Genomic DNA, 22,453 nt, shown 5'->3' on the forward strand with positions numbered 1-22,453 from the left:
GAGCAAGTATTGAGATGAGTACTGGGATAGCTGGGATGCCACGACATGATGATATGAGTCTTCCGCTGTAGCCTTTAGTTTATTTACTTTTCAGTTAGACAGTCGTTTGAGAATAATGTATCACACTTTTAGTTGGTTTCATGGATTGTAACTATTCGTTAAACTATTTATAATAAATGTTGTTTCTTTATTGTTGTTTGATTATCATTGCCTCGGGTAACCGAGATGGTAATGTCTTCATACCTGAGTGGTCCTGGTAAGGCACTTTGAGTATGGGGGTGTTACAATAGTGGTCTTCTTAGTAAGGGATACAAATGCTTTCCTATGAGAATCATTTATGTAAGTTACCTCCGGATACTCTTGCAATTGTTCTATGACCGGAGTAGGTGTAGCTTCCACCATAGGAGTAGCAATTTATTGAATCTCCACCCTTGGTTGATGCACTACCATAGCCTTTGAGGCAAGAAGAGCTTGTTGCCTTTTGGATAGATTTGAGGTTGTGGGTGCCTTATTTCCACCTTTTGTTCTTGCCATGTTGTTCTCCTTGTACAATTTGTATCAACAAACCAATATTGTGTTTGAATGCTCCTTGTTTCTCAAGCTTCAATCAATTCCCAATCGATTTTAGGATTTTCGAAATTGTGCTCAAACCCTAGAAAATCGATTCGATTTGTGAGGATTTTGATGTTTGGATGGCCTTTTGTTGATAAAGGAGTAGTTTAATCTTGATTTGAGGAAGTTTTGTTTTGATTTGGGTAAATTTGGTTGAGGAATTTGTGTTTTGTTGATGTGGGGATTGAGGGTTTTGAGGGAGAAAGGGTGTGTGTTTGTGTTTGTATAACATAGAAATGAATTGGGGAAGGAAGGAGGTAACCTGTGTTTTGGTTATGTAGCAGCAGGGGATGAGCGTCTTGGACTGGGGACGCTCGGATCCTCAGTCAGTAAGCTCAGGAATTTCCAACCCGTGCTGGGAAGCGCGGATTCTGCTGGAGACTAGCGGATCTTTTCTCTGGGGACGCTCAGATTTTTTAGAGGACGCTCCGATTCATAGACAATGTAAACTTTAAGTTTTAGAGCATGCCAGGACGCGCAGATTCTTGCCAAGACCAGCGGCTTCAGGAGTGGGACGTGCGTCTTCAATATAATCTGCTCAGATTTTGCAACAGACCCAATTCTTCAATTTCAACACTCCCAAGACCCACGTCCTATAGCCAGGACGCTCGGATCAAAGCCAGCTCAAGCAGATTCCCTCCTGGGACGCTTGGGTTCTCCTCTGCACCCACGAGTTCAGTTCTACCCGCGGGGATCTTCATTTCCCGTATCATTCTTTCTTCATTCCTTTGTTCAACATTGTGGGTGCACTATGAAGGATCGGGTAGCCTAGGCAATTGCTATCCCCACACTAGATCAAACACTACACATCAAAACACATTAAAATACATCCCTCACTTTCTCTCATTGTAACACCCCCATTTATTCAGGAGCCTTTAGCTAGACATTCCCAAATAAATAGGACTGTTACCAACTCGGTTTTCCGAGGTAGTGAATAACAAAGTCCAACTCACCAAAGTACTTTAAATTAAAACTTAGCGATTACATGTTCATTACAACTTAACCACCTAAAAATCAATATAAAATAATTACAACTCGCAGCGGAAATAAATAAAGTGACTAAATATTCTATGTGGTCTAGACTTCTAGGTAGATTGGCTAAGTCCTCACGCATTCCCATAGGCTCCCAAGTCAGCTAATCTTTAGTACCTGTCAAATCTGCTCCCCATTAAGGTTCACCACAGGTGTTCACGAATACACTGTCAACCACGAGGTTGAGTAGGAATAGCCAAACAACCACAATAAATGGATACAAGAACAATATTAAATGCAAATGCAATGTATGCTCATGATCAATCCTCCAACGCTCCCGTTCATCCCGCTAATCCCTGGCCGGGGTAGTCTCATCATCCCAACCGAAGTTGAGGTAGTCTCATCATCCCAGAACAGGTCCTGTAGAACCAGTTCTGAGGTATCCAATGCAAGTGCTCATGATATGAAAATGCAAACAATTGAGCAACATATTTTCTTACCATCTCAGACACAAAGCTGAGGAATCCAATAATCAATATAATCATCTTAGTCACGAGCTGAGGTAGTCAATAATCAAATCATCTCAGTCACGAGCTGAGGTAGTCAATAATCAAATCATCTCAATCCACAATTCAACAATCATAATTCATCCAACACAACTCAATCAAACAATCATATAACATTATCCAAGTAATCATTAAAGTAATTGAGTAGCTATCCTACCTTGATAGCAAATTTCCAACTAAGCAGCTCAACAAGAATCCGAATAATGAAAGCAATCCGAACCCGATTATTATATCTTCACAAAATCGTCACCTAACATAAATATTATAATAATTATTCAATTATTTATTTATTTATTTATTTATTCCTTTTATTTAATTATTCAAACTAATTACTTATTATAATTATTATTATTAAAGGTCCACGATATAAAAACCCAACTCAAATATAATCCCGAGTCACCCAAGAAAACCCGTTTTAAATAAACAAGTCAACTAACCCAACTACCCAAACCCCAAAACACGTAAACAATCCCCACACCCATACACATTCACGGTTTTAAAACCGTGATCAACACCTCACCAAAACCCGCTTACCACGACTCACCTAGCCACCGTCAGCCTCACCCAATCCTGCCACGCCCTAGCCTGCAACCCAACTCATCCCAACAACCAACAACAACCAGCCAAACTGCCACTAACACTGCAAATTCACACGCCCTAACTCCCTCCTCTACTCTGTTGGGGCTGGTGTCCTCTACAAGTAGTGCAATAACATTTAAATCTCTAAAAGGATCAAAGGGTATACTTTTGTATTATAATAAGTTGGTCCACGTTTATCAATAACGGTTGGCTTGCTAGATAAGTTTGACGTTATTGTCATACAGATGGCGGTGATCAACTGGTCCCTGAAAGTCACACCTATAGGATACGTTTGAGAGATGTGACGGTATGAAAATACAGTCATGTTGATGCCAAAATTGACTAAGCAGTTAGTCGGAGTTATTGACTAATAATTAGTCTAATCGCGATGTTGAGATATTTTATTTAATACGGATTAAATAAAATTGGCTAAGGCGAATTAAACAGTTAATTCGTAAATTAAATATAAACGATTATATTTAATTGATGTATATTGAATTAATTATACGATATTGTCTTTGTCGGACATGTATTAATATTTCAACTAATCCGTGTTATTAGTTGATGTTTTAATAACCGATAACCGATGACGATTTATAATAAAACCGGTCATATACATTTAGCAATTTCGGTTCGGACCACGAGTTAAAATTAAAAGGAAGTGGAAGCCCACTTCCCATGAGGGCTCACGGTTTTTGGCCGAATGAAGCAAACAAAAGAGAGCTCTCTCTCTTTTGTGACCTAATCATCATTCATTTGAAACAAAACTAGGGTTTTGAGAACATTTCCTCTCAAAACTTAGATCTCACATCTGAATAACTCACATAACAACTCTCTCAATATTGCAAGTCAATTAGAGAGTAATTCTAGCACAAGGGCATAGTCTCAGACGGTCTTGGATGCAACGATTAGGAGGAAATCTCTGTTGATTTATGTTCTTAGGCCGCATCTCAAAGGACCCAAGGTTATTTCTTATGCTTTATCGTTTCTTTGTTGTTTTTCGTTTATGACAATAAATTACATATGAAATTTGCGTTATAGTCCTAATTTTATAGGGTATTATACGGATATTACCCCACAAGTGGTATCAGAGCGAGGCCACGTAAATTTTTCTATGTGATTTTCATCAAACGAATTTGAATCGATAATTTTGTGCATAAAATTTCGTGCGGCGACCATTTTTTTCCCACGGCAATTTTTTTTGGTCATTGCGGTTTTGTGCTTTGGAAACCGTGCAAAACGGTTTATGTCTAGATCAGACGATCTTTTGTTTTTCGATTTGTTCTTTGCGTATTGTTATTTTAATCGATAATTATAACAATATCTTAAGATCATGTCAATTGTAATTTTGTTTTAATACGAATTATGTTCAATTTACAATTGTTTGTTAACAAATCGATTTTGTTTGTTTTGTTAAGGCTCTCGTTTTTCAGCCGCTTGAATTTTTTTTTGGCTTTTTTGAGCTCTCGGCATTAGCTCCTATAAAAAAAAAAAAAAATTTTTTGGTACTGTTCACGTTCAGCCGTGAAGAAAAAAAAAAATTGTTTTGTTTTTTTTTTTCGGCCAATTTGTGCATAATACGGATTTTATGCATTCGCTTGATAGTGAAACGGTTCACTTATGTATCATTTAGTTATTTTAAAACGATTTAAAGTAACGGATTATCACGGATTAAAATTAAGTTGATTAAAGCGGTTTTGTCACATAATTTTAATCATTAAAGGTGGTTTGGATAAATTTAACATAATTACGGAATTATGTCACGAATAAATTTGTTTTAGTTGATGCATTTTTATCGTTATTGTTGAATGCCTTGAATGCTTTTAATTACGTATTTATTTATTTTTACAAACGATTGTAACTTAGTGTGGCCTTAGTAGAACGTGTTACCGTAATGATGGAACACGGTCTTGGTTGTATTTTGAGATCTCGTATCTCCATTTTTATTTTTCCCTTGTAATTACAGTTTTTATTTAGAATGTAAATAGGTTTATTTTTGTAAATTTTAATTGTAATTTTTGAGAAGACCAAAGATAGGGACCGGATGCTCACTCCCGCTGCATGAAAAAGATGGAACATCAAGACAAGCTTCTCGGGTCCAACGGTGGATTCCAAAGTTGTATTATGTTCTTTTTCACTAGGATAGGCCACACTAGGAATTTTTATTTACGTTTTGCATTCATTTATTTATTTTATCGTAACGATAGATTGCATCATATTCCGCCTAAAACCAAACCACCTAATAATTGCTTGAAAACTGACTCATATAGAGGTCACGCGTTAGTTTTCTTTGACATTCTTATGTCACACGATCAATTTTAAGCCATCACCTAAGTTAATTCATTCACGTAATGCTAGTTATTCGTTCACTTAAAATGAATTAAAACTAAGTTGATGGGATCTTCCTCGTATAACCAAAAATTGAGAACAGTCTTTATAGGTCAAACTCCAATGAATCCCTTCTTCGTCGGTAGGCATAATATGACCCCTTATACGTCGGGTAAGTTGGAACTGATTGACTTATTTTATCTCAACACTATGGTCACTCGTACGATCCTGTGATTATGGTGGACTATAGATAGGATTTACGGAAATCTATCGACCAAGAGTTCTTACGGAAGAACTAGCTAAACAGTTGGCTTATCAATTTACGGAAATTGAGTCTTGGGATCACTTGTATTATTCTTGAGGGAGATCAATTATGCAAGTGCAATGAGTCTACACGATTAAAATGAATTTTAAATAGACTTAATCACCTCGATGAGTTGCTTATTTCGTTTTTGTTTTTCTTTCTTTTTCAAATAGATCACGATTTTTAAACTGCTAATAACTTAATGGTGGCATCCTCGATGACCCAATGCCAAGTGCCACATTGGACCGTGAGTCCTGGCTTCGGATCTTTATGAATCGATGAATCGGTCTACCAGATCAAGAATGATGGATCAAACTTCGCGGAATGGGAGGCGGCATTACGGAATGCGCCACCGCCGACGGAAGCTCAAGTATCTGACGAGCCCCTCCCGTCAGCCCAGGCCCCACGGCTCGAGTTAACGAGGTCTCCACGTATAGCGACTTCGTCATGGAAGCGGGTGCGATTAAAAACGTACTCATTTTTGCAATGGAATCCAATTTGCAGAAACGCTTCATAGCCCAAGGTGCAAACAAGATTTTTACCACGCTCACTAAGGAATTCTCGAAAGCACCGAGAATCGTGACCTATGAGCATACCACTCGCTTCTTTGATGCGAGACTCCAAAAGGGCCAACCGGTTAGCCCACACATTCTCAGCATGATTGAGAATGTCGAGAGACTGGAGGCGCTAGATTGTAAAATCAGCGAGAACATTGTGATTGACCGCATGCTTCATTCACTCCACGATGGTTTTGCGCTCTTTAGAGCCAATTACTATATGAATGATTTGAAGAAAAGTCCCCATGAACTGCACTCCCTTCTCGTACAGACCAAGAAGGACATGAAGTTCAGTGGGAGCATGAAACAAGATGTTCTCGTTATGACAAACAAGGGCAAGGGTAAGGGCAAAGCTCAAGCGGACCTAGCGAGGGCAAACCGAAGTTCAAGAAGTCGTGGTCGGGGTAAGAGTGGGCCTGGTGAGGCAAGTAACTCATCAGGCACGACAAAGAGCAAAACCGAAAACATGGAATGCCATCACCGCCACAAGATCGGGCAATGGAGGCGCACATGTCCTGTTTATCATGAGGACATAAAAGCAGTCGCGTTAAACTGTTGGTATGTCTTCTTCTTCTACTTTTATTCATATGATTGAGATTAACCACGCAAGTTACGGAACTTGGGTACTAGATACTGGTTGTGGTTCTCATCTGTGTAATCATGTGCAGGGGCTCCGAAATATCGAACCCCTCGTAAAGGGTGATGTGGACCTGCGTGTTGGGAATGGAGCACGAGTGGCTGTCGTCTCAAGGGGAACATATGTGATCCAGCTTCCTAGCGGATTTGAGTTATTTTTATATAATCGCTATTATGTACCAGTCTTTCTAAAAACATTATTTCGGTTTCGCACTTGACAAACTTGGTTTTTCATTTGTAATAGAGAATAATTCTTGCATTTTCTCATTACACGATATGATTTATGGCAAGGCAGTCTCCATGAACGGAATTTATGTTTTAGATCAGACCACCGAAATATTACACGTAATGAATAAAAAGTTAAAGGTTGGTGACAAAGATCAAACGTATCTATGGCACTGCCGTATGAGACACATTAATGAGAAACGCGTAAAACAGCTCATAAAGAATGGAGCTATCTCGGCCTTTGATTTTCAATCATTTGGCACGTGTGAATCATGTCTCATCGGTAAGATGACTCGAATTTCCTTCAAAGGTGTTGGAATGCGCGCTGCTGACCTATTAGGACTCATACATACGGATGTGTGTGGGCCTTTGTCAATCACCGCACGAGAAGGCTATAGGTATTTCATCACTTTCACGGACGATTTAAGTAGATATGGCTATGTCTACTTAATGAAGCACAAAAGTGAATCCTTTGAGAAATTCAAGGAATACCGAATAGGGTACGAACCTCACCGGGAAGAAAGATTAAAACACTGCGCTCAGACCGTGGTGGCGAGTATCTTTCTCACGAGTTTGATCAACACCTTAAGGACTGTGGGATTGCCCTACAGTTAACTCCACCTGGAACACCTCAGTTGAATGGTGTGTCCGAACGGAGAAATCGAACAGTACTTGATATGGTTCGATCCATGATGAGTCACACCATGTTGCCTAACTCATTATGGGGTTATGCTCTTCTTTCAGCTGCTCTAATACTTAACCGAAGTCCGTCTAAAGCTGTTGACAAGACTCCATATGAACTATGGAAGGGAACGGTCCCTAACTTGTCCTTTATACGGGTTTGGGGCTGCGAGGCTTATGTCAAGTGGAGACACGAGGATAAGCTCGGCCCGCGATCGGTCAAGACATACTTTATAGGTTATCCTAAAGGAACACTTGGTCATTACTTTTATTCGCCAACCGAACAACGTGTTTTTGTTGCGGCCAGTGCGACATTCTTAGAGAAGGAATTTCTCGAGAATGCAAAGAGTGATAGAACCTTCGACCTGTCGGAGATTCCAGAACCAAATACCGAGCAACCATTGGAGGAACAAATTCCTTCAATCCTGGCTGCGGTGAATATTCCTGAGGAACCTAGGAGGTCGGGAAGAGTCTCTATTCCTCCGGACAGATACATAGGTATGGTCGAGGAACATGACATAGATGACATTCTACTCTTAACGAGTAGTGAACCCGCGACCTATAAAGGTGCCATGACTAGTTCTGAATCTAAGCTATGGCTTGAGGCCATGCTATCCGAGATGGACTCCATGTATGAGAACAACGTATGGGATCTTGTTGACTTACCTGCTAAGGTTCGTCCCCTTCAATGCAAATGGCTTTACAAGATAAAGCATTCTGTGGAAGGTCAACAAGATATCTATAAAGCACGACTAGTTGCTAAAGGTTTCACCCAAGTGCCAGGTTTGCACTACGATGAAATTTTTGCACCCGTAGTCATGCTGCGTTCCATTCGGATTATCTTAGCGATTGCCGCTTTTCATGACTATGAAATTTGGCAGATGGATGTGAAAACCGCCTTCTTAAACGGTTATTTGGAGGAAGAGTTGTACATGGTACAACCAGAAGGTTTCATCGATCCTGAACATCCTAAGAAAGTGTGCAAGCTTAAGCGTTCCATTTATGGACTTAAGCAAGCATCTCGGAGTTGGAATCATCGCTTCGACCAAGTGATTAAAGAAAATGGATTTACTCGATCGGTCGAGGAACCATGTCTTTATATCAAGTCGAGTGGGAGCAAGATTGTCTTTCTAATATTGTATGTCGATGACATACTCCTGATTGGGAATGGCATACCTCTCTTAACTTCGGTGAAAGTAAGGTTGAAAAACCATTTCCAGATGAAAGATCTGGGTGAGGCACAAAGAATTCTGGGCATCCGTATCTATCGAGATAGATCACGTCGGATGTTATCTCTCAGTCAGGAGTCTTACATAGACAAAATCCTAGAGAGATTCAGCATGACTAACTCCAAAAAGGGGTTTCTTCCTATGGCTCCAGGGGTGCATTTGAGCAAGTCTCAGGCACCAGAGACACCGGAAGAGAAAGAGTGCATGACACGGATTCCTTATGCCTCGGCTATAGGATCAATCATGTATGCCATGATATGCAGACGTCCGGACGTGGCTTATGCATTGAGTATGACAAGTCGATTCCAACAGCATCCAGGTGAATCACATTGGATAACTGTCAAGAACATTCTTAAGTACCTACGGAGGACTAAAGATTGGGCATTGACTTATGGAGGCGATCAAAAGCTATGCGCAACTGGTTACGCAGATGCTAGCTTCCAAACGGATCGAGATGACTCAAAATCTCAGTCTGGATTCGTTTTTACTCTTAATGGCGCTGCAGATCACCGGAAGAGTTCCAAACAAAGTGTTACAAAGAGATTCTACGACGAGTCCGAGTACTATGCCGCGTCTGAAGCTGCAAAGGAAGCGATATGGATGCGTCAATTCTTACAAGGACTATCTGTAGTGCCTAGTTCGAATGACCCGATCACCATCTATTGCGACAATAGAGGTGCCATCTTCCAAGCTAAGGAGCCAAAGTCTAGCAACAAGTCTAGACATGTACAACGGAAAGCTCATCTAATCCGAGATTACGTGGAGCAAAAGGAAGTAGTGATAGAAAAGATTGCTACAGATGATAACATAGCAGATCCTCTCACTAAACCATTACGACAAGATAAGCATGAAGGGCATGTTAATTCCATGGGAATTAAACGTGTTCCTAAGTTGTAGTACTCTTTTATGGATTAGATTCATTCTCTTTTGTACTCTATACGACATCATCGTTTTGATATTTATATATTTTGTTTTTTCATGTGGTTTTGTACGACAATTTTGAACACCACAAAGTGAACTGAACAAACATTATATTTTTTGGTCCTTAATTGCTCACGTGAGCTGATAACTCAAGGTAATTATTTTGTGACGTTGGTTGATGGTGGGTTCAACGAGCCATAAGTCAAAAGGTTGACTGACCAATCACAGAGGCGATTTATACGGATATTTCGTAGGACACAATTGTGACATCGACGTGGAGTCCTAAATGTTTTACAACATTCGGTGCCCGGTCGTGGATAGGACCTCCATGGTGATCCTAAGAGTCGATTCTTTTGACTATCGACTGTCTCTAGAGATTAAGGCAGATTTTGGGTGACTTTGGTTTCTTTCTCACGGTCATCCGTAATGAGGGGCCAAGTAGATTTTTTCTGGTCATTTCATGTTTGTGCTTATATCGGAAGGAGTCGAGTTGAAGGAAATATTCAGCCTTTATCGGTACTCGATATTTCTCGGGGCCACTCGAGGAGTCAGAATCGAAATGCATGGCCATGCTCGGATACGGATTCGTTTTATCAGTTGAGTTACTCTCTAGTCAGGGAAACCACTCTAGATACAGATCGATTGTAAAATACGACCTTTGCGGATCCGGATCTGCAAATTGTTTTACATTGAATGGGAGAAATTTTAAATGAATATGAGAATCGGTTATTGCACATACACTTGTACGGACAAGTGGGAGTTTGTTGGAGCTGTGTCCTCCAGTTAGTGCGGATAACGTCATTGCACATACACTTGTACGGACAAGTGGGAGCTTGTTGGGGCTGGTGTCCTCTACAAGTAGTGCAATAACATTTAAATCTCTAAAAGGATCAAAGGGTATAATTTTGTATTATAATCAGTTGGTCCACGTTTATCAATAACGATTGGCTTACTAGATAAGTTTGACGTTATTGTCATACAGATGGCGGTGATCAACTGGTCCCTAAAAGTCACACCTATAGGATACGTTTGAGAGATGTGACGGTATGAAAATACAGTCATGTTGATGCCAAAATTGACTAAGCAGTTAGTCGGAGTTATTGACTAATAATTAGTCAAATCGCGATGTTGAGATATTTTATTTAATACGGATTAAATAAAATTGGCTAAGGCGAATTAAATGAAGAATTAAGTAAATTAAATATAAATGATTATATTTAATTGATGTATATTGAATTAATTATACGATATTGTCTTTGTCGGACATGTATTAATATTTCAACCAATCCGTGTTATTAGTTGATGTTTTAATAACCGATAACCGATGACGATTTATAATAAAACCGGTCATATACATTTAGCAATTTCAGTTCGGACCACGAGTTAAAATTAAAAGGAAGTGGAAGCCCACTTCCCATGAGGGCTCACGGTTTTTGGCCGAATGAAGCAAACAAAAGAGAGCTCTCTCTCTTTTGTGACCTAATCATCATTCATTTGAAACAAAACTAGGGTTTTGAGAACATTTCCTCTCAAAACTTAGATCTCACATCTGAATAACTCACATAACAACTCTCTCAATATTGCAAGTCAATTAGAGAGTAATTCTAGCACAAGGGCATAGTCTCAGACGGTCTTGGGTGCAACGATTAGGAGGAAATCTCTGTTGATTTATGTTCTTAGGCCGCATCTCAAAGGACCCAAGGTTATTTCTTATGCTTTATCGTTTCTTTGTTGTTTTTCGTTTATGACAATAAATTACATATGAAATTTGCGTTATAGTCCTAATTTTATAGGCTGCAACCCAACTCATCCCAACAACCAACAACAACCAGCCGAACCGCCACCAACACTGCAAATTCACACGCCCTAACTCCCTCCTCTACTCGCCATTACCAACCAAACACCAGCCTCCACCGTGTATAAAACCTACCACCACGGCCACTACAGCCACTCCCACACCAAACGGCCACCACTATTGCCACCCTTGGTCTACGACGGTTCTAATGGTACCCTCCATCCTCACTCAAGGTCAGAAACGCATCCACACTACCCGCCCCAACATAGCCACGACATCACTCCCTGCTTTCCCCTGTTTACCGCCACCACCAACACCAGCCGCCACCTGCCGCCCTGCCAACACCACCAAAGTGGTCGACTCAACCTCCCCAACATAACCCCTTTATACCCAGGTCACGACATAGCCAATTAAGGGTTCAATTACCCACTACAATCACCCACGACCTAACCCGCAACACCCCCTGACCAGCCACTTTTAGCCACCCCAAAAACCACCCTAGCAAGGTCCATGTCGGTCAAATAAGGTCAGGTTAGAATCTCGGCAGTCCAAGGTTGCTCTAGGTCCAAATCTCGAGTCATATGGTGGTCTAGTTATCGAGTTATAATATGCTAAAGTGTATACATAAGATTGTCTAAAATATTACCTTGAGTCGATTAATTGGTTTTTGTTATTTCCCTCTTCTTCCGTCTCCTAAAGCTCCTCTTCTTATTTTGTGATATATTTCTCAGATTTAAGGTGGTATTTATAGTCTAAGATTAGAGAGTATGTGAGTCCAATTAGGAAACTATTATAATTACTTTATTATAATTATTTTAGGAATTGTCGTCATTATTATTATTATTATTACATTACAAATTATATTATTATTATTATTATGATGATGATTATTGATATTACCTTCCCATATTATTATTATTATTAATTATTAATTCTCGATACAAATCTCCATCACACTCATACTATACTAATAAGTTTCGGTCCAATTAACAATGACACATTGTCCAACACTCAATTATTAGCTAAGCCCAATTCCCGACTCATTCATTATTTTATTATATTATTCCGTCTTTATTGCAATTATTATTACAAATACCTTTTAAATTAATTACTACAATTACATAAAATATTCTTATAAATACTTATCAAAATACGGGGTATTACACTCATAATGAAAATCTTGATCAAAGTATGAAATTGCAAATCCAAAAGTGACAAAAATGCAATAAATGAAATAAAATGCTAGTTAAAGGGTTAGAATATTTACAAATAGTGGTTTAGGGAGGACTCCACCAAACTCTCATTCTTGAATGAGATGTTAAGGGGGCATAGCTAAGGTGTTGTTGATGTTGCTCAACACCTTTTAGAAGTAATCGAAGGCTTGTTCATTTTCATTGTAAAGATCTTGCATAGACCTTTCCACATTGTGTTCTTCATTATTGTGACCCATGTCAAAGTGATGACAAGGATCAACAAAGCCTTGGGCTAAGGTCATAGCATTGCCAATGTAGGGATTGACTAATCCATCAAATTCGTCATCCCATAGACCACAAACTTCATCAACTTGCTTCCCAATGGTATCATGAGTTGACAAGAGCAACTCTTCTTTCTTGTTGTCATGGCCAATGAGGCCTTCTTCATTTCTTGTCATGATTGGTGGTGAGCTATTCAAGCTCTCATTGTTGTTGAAATTTCCTTGCTCTCCGGATAGAGCATCTTGAAGGTTATCCACTTTCTTCTTCCATATGGGTGGTGATTCTTTACCCATAGCTTGATCTTTTCATTGAGATGCCAACTTCTTCCTATCACTTTCTCGGCTATAATGGTCGATCATGAAACATGGCTCATGTAGTCGGGGAGCTCTCATTGTTTTGTCAAGATTGAAAGTGATTGTCTCATCCCCCACTTTAAGTGTAAGCTCTCCATGTTTCACATCAATTACCGCTCATGCGGTGTGCAAGAAAGGTCTTCCTAAAATGATAGGAATGTTGGAATCCTCCTCCATGTCCACAATAACAAAGTCTACCGGAATGAAGAATTTGCCAATTCTCACGGGTACATCTTCCCATACTCCTAAAGGTATCTTTGTTGATCGATCTGCCATTTGGAGCGTAATGTTGGTGCACTTGAGTTCTCCCATTCCTAGCCTCTTGCACACCGAGTATGGCATGACACTTACACTTGCTCCAAGGTCACATAATGCTTTGTTGATGGTACTGTTGCCAATGGTGCATGGAATAGAAAAACTTCCCGGATCTTTGAGCTTTGGAGGGGAACTCCCTTATAGAATAGCACTACTCACTTTGGTAAAGGCAATAGTCTCTAGCTTTCGGATGGATTTCTTCTTGATAAGAATGTCTTTCATGTATTTTTCATAGGCCGGAACATGATTGATCAATTCCGTGAATGGGATTGAGACTTCTAAGTTCTTCACAATCTCCATGAACTTTCCAAATTTCTCATCAAACTTAGGCTTCGCTTGACGACTTTGGAATGGAAGTCTAATCACAATAGGCTCTTTTTCTTTAGCCGTCTCTTCACCCTTATTCTTTGAAACTTCATTAGTGGTGGGTTCTTCTTCCTTAGAGTTCTCCACAACTCTTTGCTTGTCACTAGCATCCTCAACATCTCCATCAATTGGCTTCTTCGGCCCTTTATATCTTGTACCACTCCTCAAATAAATGGCACTCACCGTCTCATGTCTTGGGGGATTACTTTGAGGTGGTAATTGCCCCTTTATCTTTGAGAGCTAGAAGATGATAATTGAGTCATTTGAGTTTCTAGCATCTTGGTGTGGGCTAGTATGTTGTTGATGGTGATGTCTTTGGCTTGACTATCTTTTTGAATTTGGGTGAAAAATTATTGTTGATTCTTTTGCATTTGGAGGACCGCTTTTTGAACATCAAAGCTTTGGTCATTGGGTTGATTTTAAGCAGGTTGATTTTGATAACCTTGGCTTTGGTTGTAAAAGGGTCTTTGAGCTTGATTTCTCATTGGAGGTGGGGTGTATGTTGGTTGAGGGTTTTGAACATTTTGGCTCTTGTATGAAAGATTTGGATGAAATTTGGTATTCTCATTGTAATAGTTAGAATAAGGGGTCCCACTTTTGTATGCTTCGAAAGCACTTACATGTTCACTTGTTCCCCTACATTTAGGTAGCACCGACACGGACACGGACACGACACGGACACGTGATACGGCATCCATGAAATTTAGGACACGGGACACGCTATTTAAATTTAATAAAAAAACATATTTTATGGTTATAAATAACGTATGATTTTATTATTGTAATGTATTTGATTCTAAATTTAATGTATTTGATACTAAATTTAGGTAACTGAAGGTAAAATTCGACCTTAACTATAACTAATTCTAATTTCGCACCCAAACAAATCTTCTATCAATCTTATTTGAGAATTTATTCCTCGTATAAACTATAACATGTTTAGGCGTGTGTCCGATGAGTGTCGGGTGTCCGAGTGTCCAACACGGTGTCGGACACGGGATGGCTAGTTAGGAGGAGTGTCCGTGCTACCTAGCCCTACATTCACTTTGGTCGTGTCCCAAAGTTCCACAACTCTCACATACTCCACTTGGAGTTGAGGATGATGCCACCATAGCATTAACATGTTGTTTGGGTGATTTGGAAGCTTCATCAAGCTTAGGCATGGCCTTCTCAAATTTCAAATTGATGGTGTCAATATGAGCACTTAGTTGAGCACCCAATTGAGTGATGGAATCTACCTCATGCTTCCCTCTTCTAGTAGCCTTTCGAGGCATACTATATTGTGAATTATGAATCGCCATCTTTTCGATTTTGGCCCATGTTTGATTGTCATCAACTTCGGTGAACATTCCATAGGATCCCTTATTGAGAATGTTTCGGGAGTCTTCATATAAACCGTTCCAAAATTGTTGCACAAGGAACCACTCGCTAAGTCCATGGTGTGGACAAGAACGACAAGTGTCCTTAAATATCTCCCAAGCTTCATACAATGACTCTCAACATGTTAGTCTTCTCCGGAGGATAGAATTTCTTGTAAAAAGCAAGTGTTAACTTCTTCCATGAATCAATACCAAGAGTAGTCTTGTCTAGGCTCTTCAACCATTGCTTTGCGGTACCAATTAAAGAAAAAGGAAATAATACCCATCGGATTTGGTCTTGAGTAACTCCGGTTTGAGAAATCGCATCACAATAGTCACAAAAAGTCTCCATATGTGAATGAGGGTCTTCACTAGGCATCCAAATTGACCTCTCTCAACTAGTTGTATGAATGCGGATTTGGCAATGAAATTACCGGTTAAATGTGGTGGTGTAGGAGTACCGTTTGGTAGGTTCTCCTTGGTTGGTACGGAATGTGATGAAAATTTAGGCATTGTGGGTTGATTTTGTGGTGGGTTTTGTATTGGGTTATCCTCTCCTTCTCTTGCAAAAGGGTTGGTGAACTCAATGTTATTTGGTTGAATGTCCACAATCTCTCCAATACCTACAACTCTTGAAGTACCTCTAGCAACTGTTCTATTGTTGGTTAAGGTTCTTTCAATCTCGAAATCAATAGGTAATAAATTACCTTGTGATATCCTAGTCATGCACAATATCAAACAACTTGAAAACAATTAGAATAACCTTGAGGATATTGACTTCCCCAAGGTAAAGAAAGACGCAACTAAAAACAATTAATGAAGATCAAATAAATTTAACACCGTCCCCGGCAACGGCGCCATTTTTGGTATCGGTTAAAACTCGTCGTCAAAAGCTACCAACCAAAACAATATTTATAACTTCACAAACTACTCTTAGTAAAGAGGTAAGTAAAGGTCGGATCCTAAGGGACGGGTATTGATGTAGGATTCTCAATTGCATGTAGCTATGTCTAAGGGTGTCACAATTTGGGTTGAGATGAAGTTGGTCTAAACTAGTTAACAAAATAAAAGTAAAGTAATGAAAGCAAATCAAGGGAATTAAAAGGAGTTGTAAATAATTGATTAAAAGCACTAGGGTGTCATGGGTTCATAGGGGATTCATGGGAGTTGATCACACAAACATGTTCTCAATTATATAGCAAGCACTTATTGTTATGATGGGATCGAGTTAGTGTATATCTTACAATCCTTAAGAAGGTTTGGGTCCCGGAGCCAAATCGATTAGATTGTACAACACCTACAAGTCGACTTAATCCTTCCTATTCAACTATATGCATGGTCTAATGAGGCTCGAGTTGGTTTATAAGCTTACAAGCCTCATTGAAAAGATAGGTGATGGGTAAAAAATGCAAGGATTCATAGGCTCGCATTTCATCAAACATAACATGTGCATAAGTTGAAATCACAACAAACAAGTAATTTAATTATGAGAACATATTAAATTAAGCATGAATCATTCCCCATGTTTGTTTCCCCTAATTCCCCATTAACCCTAGCTAAGGAAACTACTCACTCATGATCAAGTTTAGCATGCTAATAAGGTTGTCAATCATACTAACAAAGCAAAACATGATAAATAAATGAAAGTGATTAACAATAATTAAACAAGATTAAGAGAGAATTATACCTATGAAGATGATTCCAAATAATAAAGCAAAGAATAATAGAAGTACTTGATGATTGATGGAAGGTTGTCAATCCTCCAAATAAACCCAAATAATCTTCTAATTACCCAAAATAAAGGAAGAACAATAGAGAAATTAAGGAAAGATTAAGATGAGATTAATATTGAGAAATGTATTACAACTAAATTAAGACTATTAAGAATTAATTAAGAGAGCATAAGAGTTGATTAAGGAATCATGCTAATCTAGGTAGTACAAAGGGGTATTTATACTAAAGATTAGGTATAAAGATTACTGTTACTAAGGGCTTAAATGACTATTAAGACCCTAAGAAAAGTTGAGGAAATGCTACTCCCGAGGGAAATGAGCGGATCCTCTTACTAGTCCTACCTCGGTCCGCTCGTCCCGTGGTATGGCATGGGCTGTTCTGCCTTGTGATGCGCTCGGATCCTAGGGAAGACGCTCAGCTCCTGGCGCTGCAATCCGCTCGTCCTGGGAATAAGGGTTAGTTATTTAGTCCAAGTAAGACTCATATTATGATATCAAAATTACATACTAATTTTGTGTAGTGGTCTAAATCTACATGCATGCATAGAAAAAATAACAAAAGGATGGTATAAAACCATCTTAAGAGAAAAATTTCCTTACATTGGAATAAGGTAAATTTTGGGCACCACAAAGTTCTCCTACCTTTGTAGTTCTTGTGCTAGAAAATATGATGATCCTCCAAGAATATCAAACCACCAAAGTTGATGGTCTCCTATGGATACACCCAAGATAAGCCCAAAATATTACTACAAATAATATAGACTAGATATTATTTGAGTATATATATGTATATTTGATGTACTAATTATATTATTACTTTGATAATATTATTAGTTTATTTTATATGTGTTTTAAATGTTTTAAGATGAACAAAATAAGAAGAAAAAGGGTCTTTAAAAGCTACAAGTGAGTCGTCCAAAACAACAAGAAAAGACCAATTTTTCTTCCAATTTTTCCAACTTAAAAAATGGTGGACTTTGGTGGTATTTATAGGCAATTTGGGGGGGGGGCAATTATGAGTGGAAAATGCCACCAATTGGACACTTGTAATGCCCTAAAAAACCAGTCCATATGGACCATTTTGGGTCCATTTCGATTTTCGACATTTGCCCCACAAATGCTTATAAGTCTTATATTTAATTATCTTACATAATTAAATATTAATTTTATTATTTAACTCTTAAATAATGCAAATTAACTACCAATGATTACTTAACTATTAAGTAATCATAAGACCATTTTATTCACTCAGCCATTAAGTCACGCTGCCTGAGAAATAAAATTGTCCAGATTGAGGACCAGAGAGGCAACCTTTGTACTGATACAGTCAGCATTCAAAGAGCTTTCCTGAACTTTTATCAGGATCTGCTGGGTAGCCAGAAGGGGACTGAACAAGTGAGAAGTACAGTCCTGCAAACAGGTCCTTTCTGCAATGAGGGTCATATAGCATCTTTATTAACTCCTGTTACTAAAGAAGAAATCAAAGGGGTGGTGTTTGCAATCCCTAAAGATAAAGCACCTGGGCCTGATGGGTATACAAGTGGCTTCTTTAGAGATTCCTGGGATATTGTTGGGGATGATATTTGTAGTGCCATCATGGAGTTCTTCACCTCTGGAAATATGCTTACTCAGATTAATGCTACTAATATTACCCTCATTCCTAAGTGTGATAGACCTACCACTGTAAGCCATTTTAGACCAATAGCATGCTGTAACATGGTCTATAAGGTGATATCCAAGCTGTTGTGTAACAGATTAGCCCTTGTTCTTCCTGATATTATTCATGAGAACCAAGGAGCTTTTATTAAAGGCAGGTCAATCATTGAGAATGTTCTCATATGCCAAGATATTGTCCACCTATATGCTAGGAAAGCAGTGACTCCTAGATGCTTGTTCAAGATAGACCTGCAGAAAGCTTATGACACAATTGAGTGGGATTTTGTAGAACAAATGCTTCAAGGGCTTAAATTTCCCTCTCACTTCATTCAGTTGGTGATGCAATGTGTTAGATCTACCTCTTTTACCTTATCTCTGAATGGGAGTAATTTTGGATACTTTAAGGGACAGAGGGGCTTGAGACAAGGAGATCCAATTTCACCACTTCTTTTCACTATCTGTATGGAGTACTTGTCCAGGCTAATTAAATTTGCTACTGATAGATGGCCATTTCAGTATCACCCTTTATGCAAGAACCTAAAGCTTACACACCTCATGTTTGCAGATGATTTATTGCTATTTTGTAAAGGAAAATCTCAGTCTATCTGGTTGCTTATGAGGGCTTTCTCTTCATTCTCTAAGGCTTCAGGGCTAGCAATGAACAATGCTAAGTCTGAAATCTTTTTTAATGGGGTTGCTGAAGATATTAAGGAAGGGATAAAAATGGTGACTGGTTTCAAGGAAGGAACAATGCCATTTAGATATTTGGGAGTGCCTATTAAGGCAGGAAGACTTACAAAATCTGAATGCAGTGCTCTTACTGAAAAAATGGTAGCTAGGATAAGGGGATTGGGAGCCAAAAAGTTATCCTATCTTTGGCGGGGGTGACCCTTATCAATGCTGTACTAAATACTCTTCACAATTATTGGGCTCAAATGTTCATAATTCCCAAGAGTGTCAAAAACAACATTATGGCAATCAGAGGAATTACTTATGGGATGGCTCTTCTGAGTACCATAGAGTTCCAATGGTGGCCTGGGATAAGGTAACTTTACCTAAGAAGGGAGGTGGTTTGGGGATTAGAAGAGCTGATACCTGGAATATAGCCACTGTAGGTAAACTGGTTGATTGGATTTATTGTAAAGCAGATAGGCTTTGGATCAAATGGGTGAGTGATGTATATATCAAGGAGAAGGACTGGTCTTGCTATACTCCTTCTGCTGATGCTACATGGGTATGGAAAAATATCTGCAAAGTAAAAGACAAGCTTAAGACTGGTTATACTAATGGCAGTTGGACTGTGAGTCCTAAAGGATATTCTATCGGAGTGGTTATGACGGCTTGCTCTGATCTTGTTCCTCTTGATTGGCCTGCAATTGTATGGAATAATCGGAACATTCCTAAGCATTCTATGACTACCTGGCTTAGAATGCACGAGGGTATGAATGTGAAGAGTAAGCTGATGAGATATGGATGCTGTCTTGATGATCTGTGCCTGCTCTGTCAGCTACAGTCTGAAACAGTGGAGCATTTGTTTACTTCCTGTGTATATGTTACCAAAGTTCAGTCTTGCTTAGCAAAATGGTATGGTGGTGGATTTCCTACAGTGACTGGTCTGCTTGCTACTCAGAAAGATAGCATCCAATGGAAGGTAAGGGTAGCCATGTTCAATGCTTTTACATATTCTATATGGTATCAAAGAAACAATGCTAGAGTGAATGATGTTCTCACGAGGCCCGAGCTAGTGGCGGCACGAATAGAGGAAGAAGTCAAGAGAAGGGTTAAGGTGAAGTGTGGAAGTGTTGCTGATCAACCAGGTTGTGGTTGGCTGCAAAATATGGGAATGAATTGATTGCTTGTAATGGGATTCGATCCCTGCCTCTCTTGTAACTATTGTCTTAATTTTTGATATATAATATACTCACATTACACCAAAAAAAAAAAACATACAATGTGTCAATATTATCCCATTTAGCTAATTTTACAACCTCTTGTAAAATTTAAATAGCTAATTAATTCCACCTCAAAACATATACACATATCGTATAAAATTAATTAATTAACAATTAATTAATAAATTCTAAATTATTTATTTATTATTTAAATATCACATAATTAAATAATAAATCTCCTTGGCCTGGGTTCGTAACTCGTCATCAAATAATACATTTACGCGACTAATAAAAAGTCAAATAATACAAGGAATTAATTATCTCGTATCTCATACAAACTATTAATTCATTCATTTTGGGCGTCATACTATAGGTGTGACCTAAAGGGATCAGCTGATCACCGCCGTCACACGACAGTAATGTCAAACTCTAATCAGCCAATTATTACCGATTAACGATGACCAGCTGACAAAATAAATAAATAAATCCCTGATATTCCTTTAACGAGATTTAATATGTAAACGCACTTATTGTCGAGGACACTACTCCAACAATCTCCCACTTGTCTGACACAAGTGTGCGTTACCAATTCTCTTGTCCAATAATATCTCCCACTCAATGCAAGATGTCTGATGTAGGTGCAATAAGGGAACAAATGATAGCTGCTGGAAACATACGGTTTCGTAGGCCATCTAGAAGAAACAGTATCCTAAACCGTATAGGACTTAGAATATTAGTTTTTATTTTCGTATAAGATTAGGAAAATTAGCTTATCCTAGTCAAGTTAGGAAAACTTGTTATTTCCTAATCCTAGTTGTTATGAGATTTTTAAATTCTAGTTGTATTTTTAATTATTAGTTAAATAAGTTTCTTAATTAGATTAGGAAAGTGCTAGATAGCTTAATTATCAAGCTAAGGTATTAAAGTTCTAGTCAGATTCCTGACATCGAGTAGGACTATGAATAAGGCCGATTTGTGACCTTATTTTCCAGATTATCAAGATTATGAATTATTAATAAAAGTTTACATATTGTGAGCTGTCAAATTAATCTTGCGAGGTTAGTTTTTATTTCTTCCTTGAGAGGTTGAAGTTATAGTAGGTTGAGCTATAACCTTGCGAGGTTAGAACGAGATCCACTATCCTATCCGGTTACCTTGTTTCAAATTCACGCAATTACCAACAATATTTCCTTGTTTTCTGATCTTATACACGACATACTCAAACTAATCAATAATTCCGCTGCAATTTAATCTAACGTTACATTCTAACGAACGAGTTCTATATCAAATTGGTCATCAGAGCTATGTTCTAATTTGTTTCTTAACAAATTAATCTTGGGAAGAACGAAATCATGTCTCGAAAAAAACCTCAGGCAAGCATTGAAGAAGTTGGAGGAATATGAGGAAGAATTGTTATGGGAAGACATAACAAGGAGAATTGATCAGCTTTCATCCAAATACGAGAAGTGGGAGCGTGAACGTAATCAATCTTGTGGAGCAAAGGAAGAGGTGATAAAGATTGAATCTCCTAAAGTTGCTCACGAAACAGGAGCAGAAAAGCATGGAGAGGCGACACAGAACAGTCCAGACTACGGTCAAATTATAGAGACGACTGACCTTATCCAAACGAACAGTCCAGAAGTCTGTCTAGAAGACTGTCAGATTCCGAATGATGAGGTAAATGAGGAAGATGATATATTTATATGTATTGTCAAGCCATTAGATGAAGGTGATCAGATTGAAAAAGAAAAGGTTGAAAATTTTACTAATATTCATAAAGAAGAGGCGTACGTAGATGACGCGGATGAACAGCTCAAGGTTAATGTAACCTCAACCAAGGGTACTATAACTTTAACCAAGGGTACTATAACCTCAACCAAGGGTACTATAACCTCGGATA

At 38.6% G+C, this 22,453-nt stretch overlaps 1 protein-coding gene across 1 annotated transcript in view; it reads left to right on the forward strand.

Annotated features, from left to right (window-relative positions):
* LOC141655248 (uncharacterized) overlaps positions 1 to 20,513 on the forward strand; it is a 39,236-nt gene extending 18,723 nt beyond the window's left edge. The window contains exons 2-3 of the mRNA XM_074462339.1: positions 18,296 to 19,492; positions 19,644 to 20,513. Of these exons, the coding sequence (XP_074318440.1) occupies positions 18,296 to 19,492; positions 19,644 to 20,513 (2,067 nt within the window). The remainder of the gene's footprint in view (positions 1 to 18,295; positions 19,493 to 19,643) is intronic.
* The last annotated feature ends 1,940 nt before the right edge of the window (positions 20,514 to 22,453 follow it).

Source organism: Silene latifolia, chromosome 1, assembly GCF_048544455.1.
Source record: "Silene latifolia isolate original U9 population chromosome 1, ASM4854445v1, whole genome shotgun sequence".
In the NCBI taxonomy this organism is placed as follows: domain Eukaryota; kingdom Viridiplantae; phylum Streptophyta; class Magnoliopsida; order Caryophyllales; family Caryophyllaceae; genus Silene; species Silene latifolia.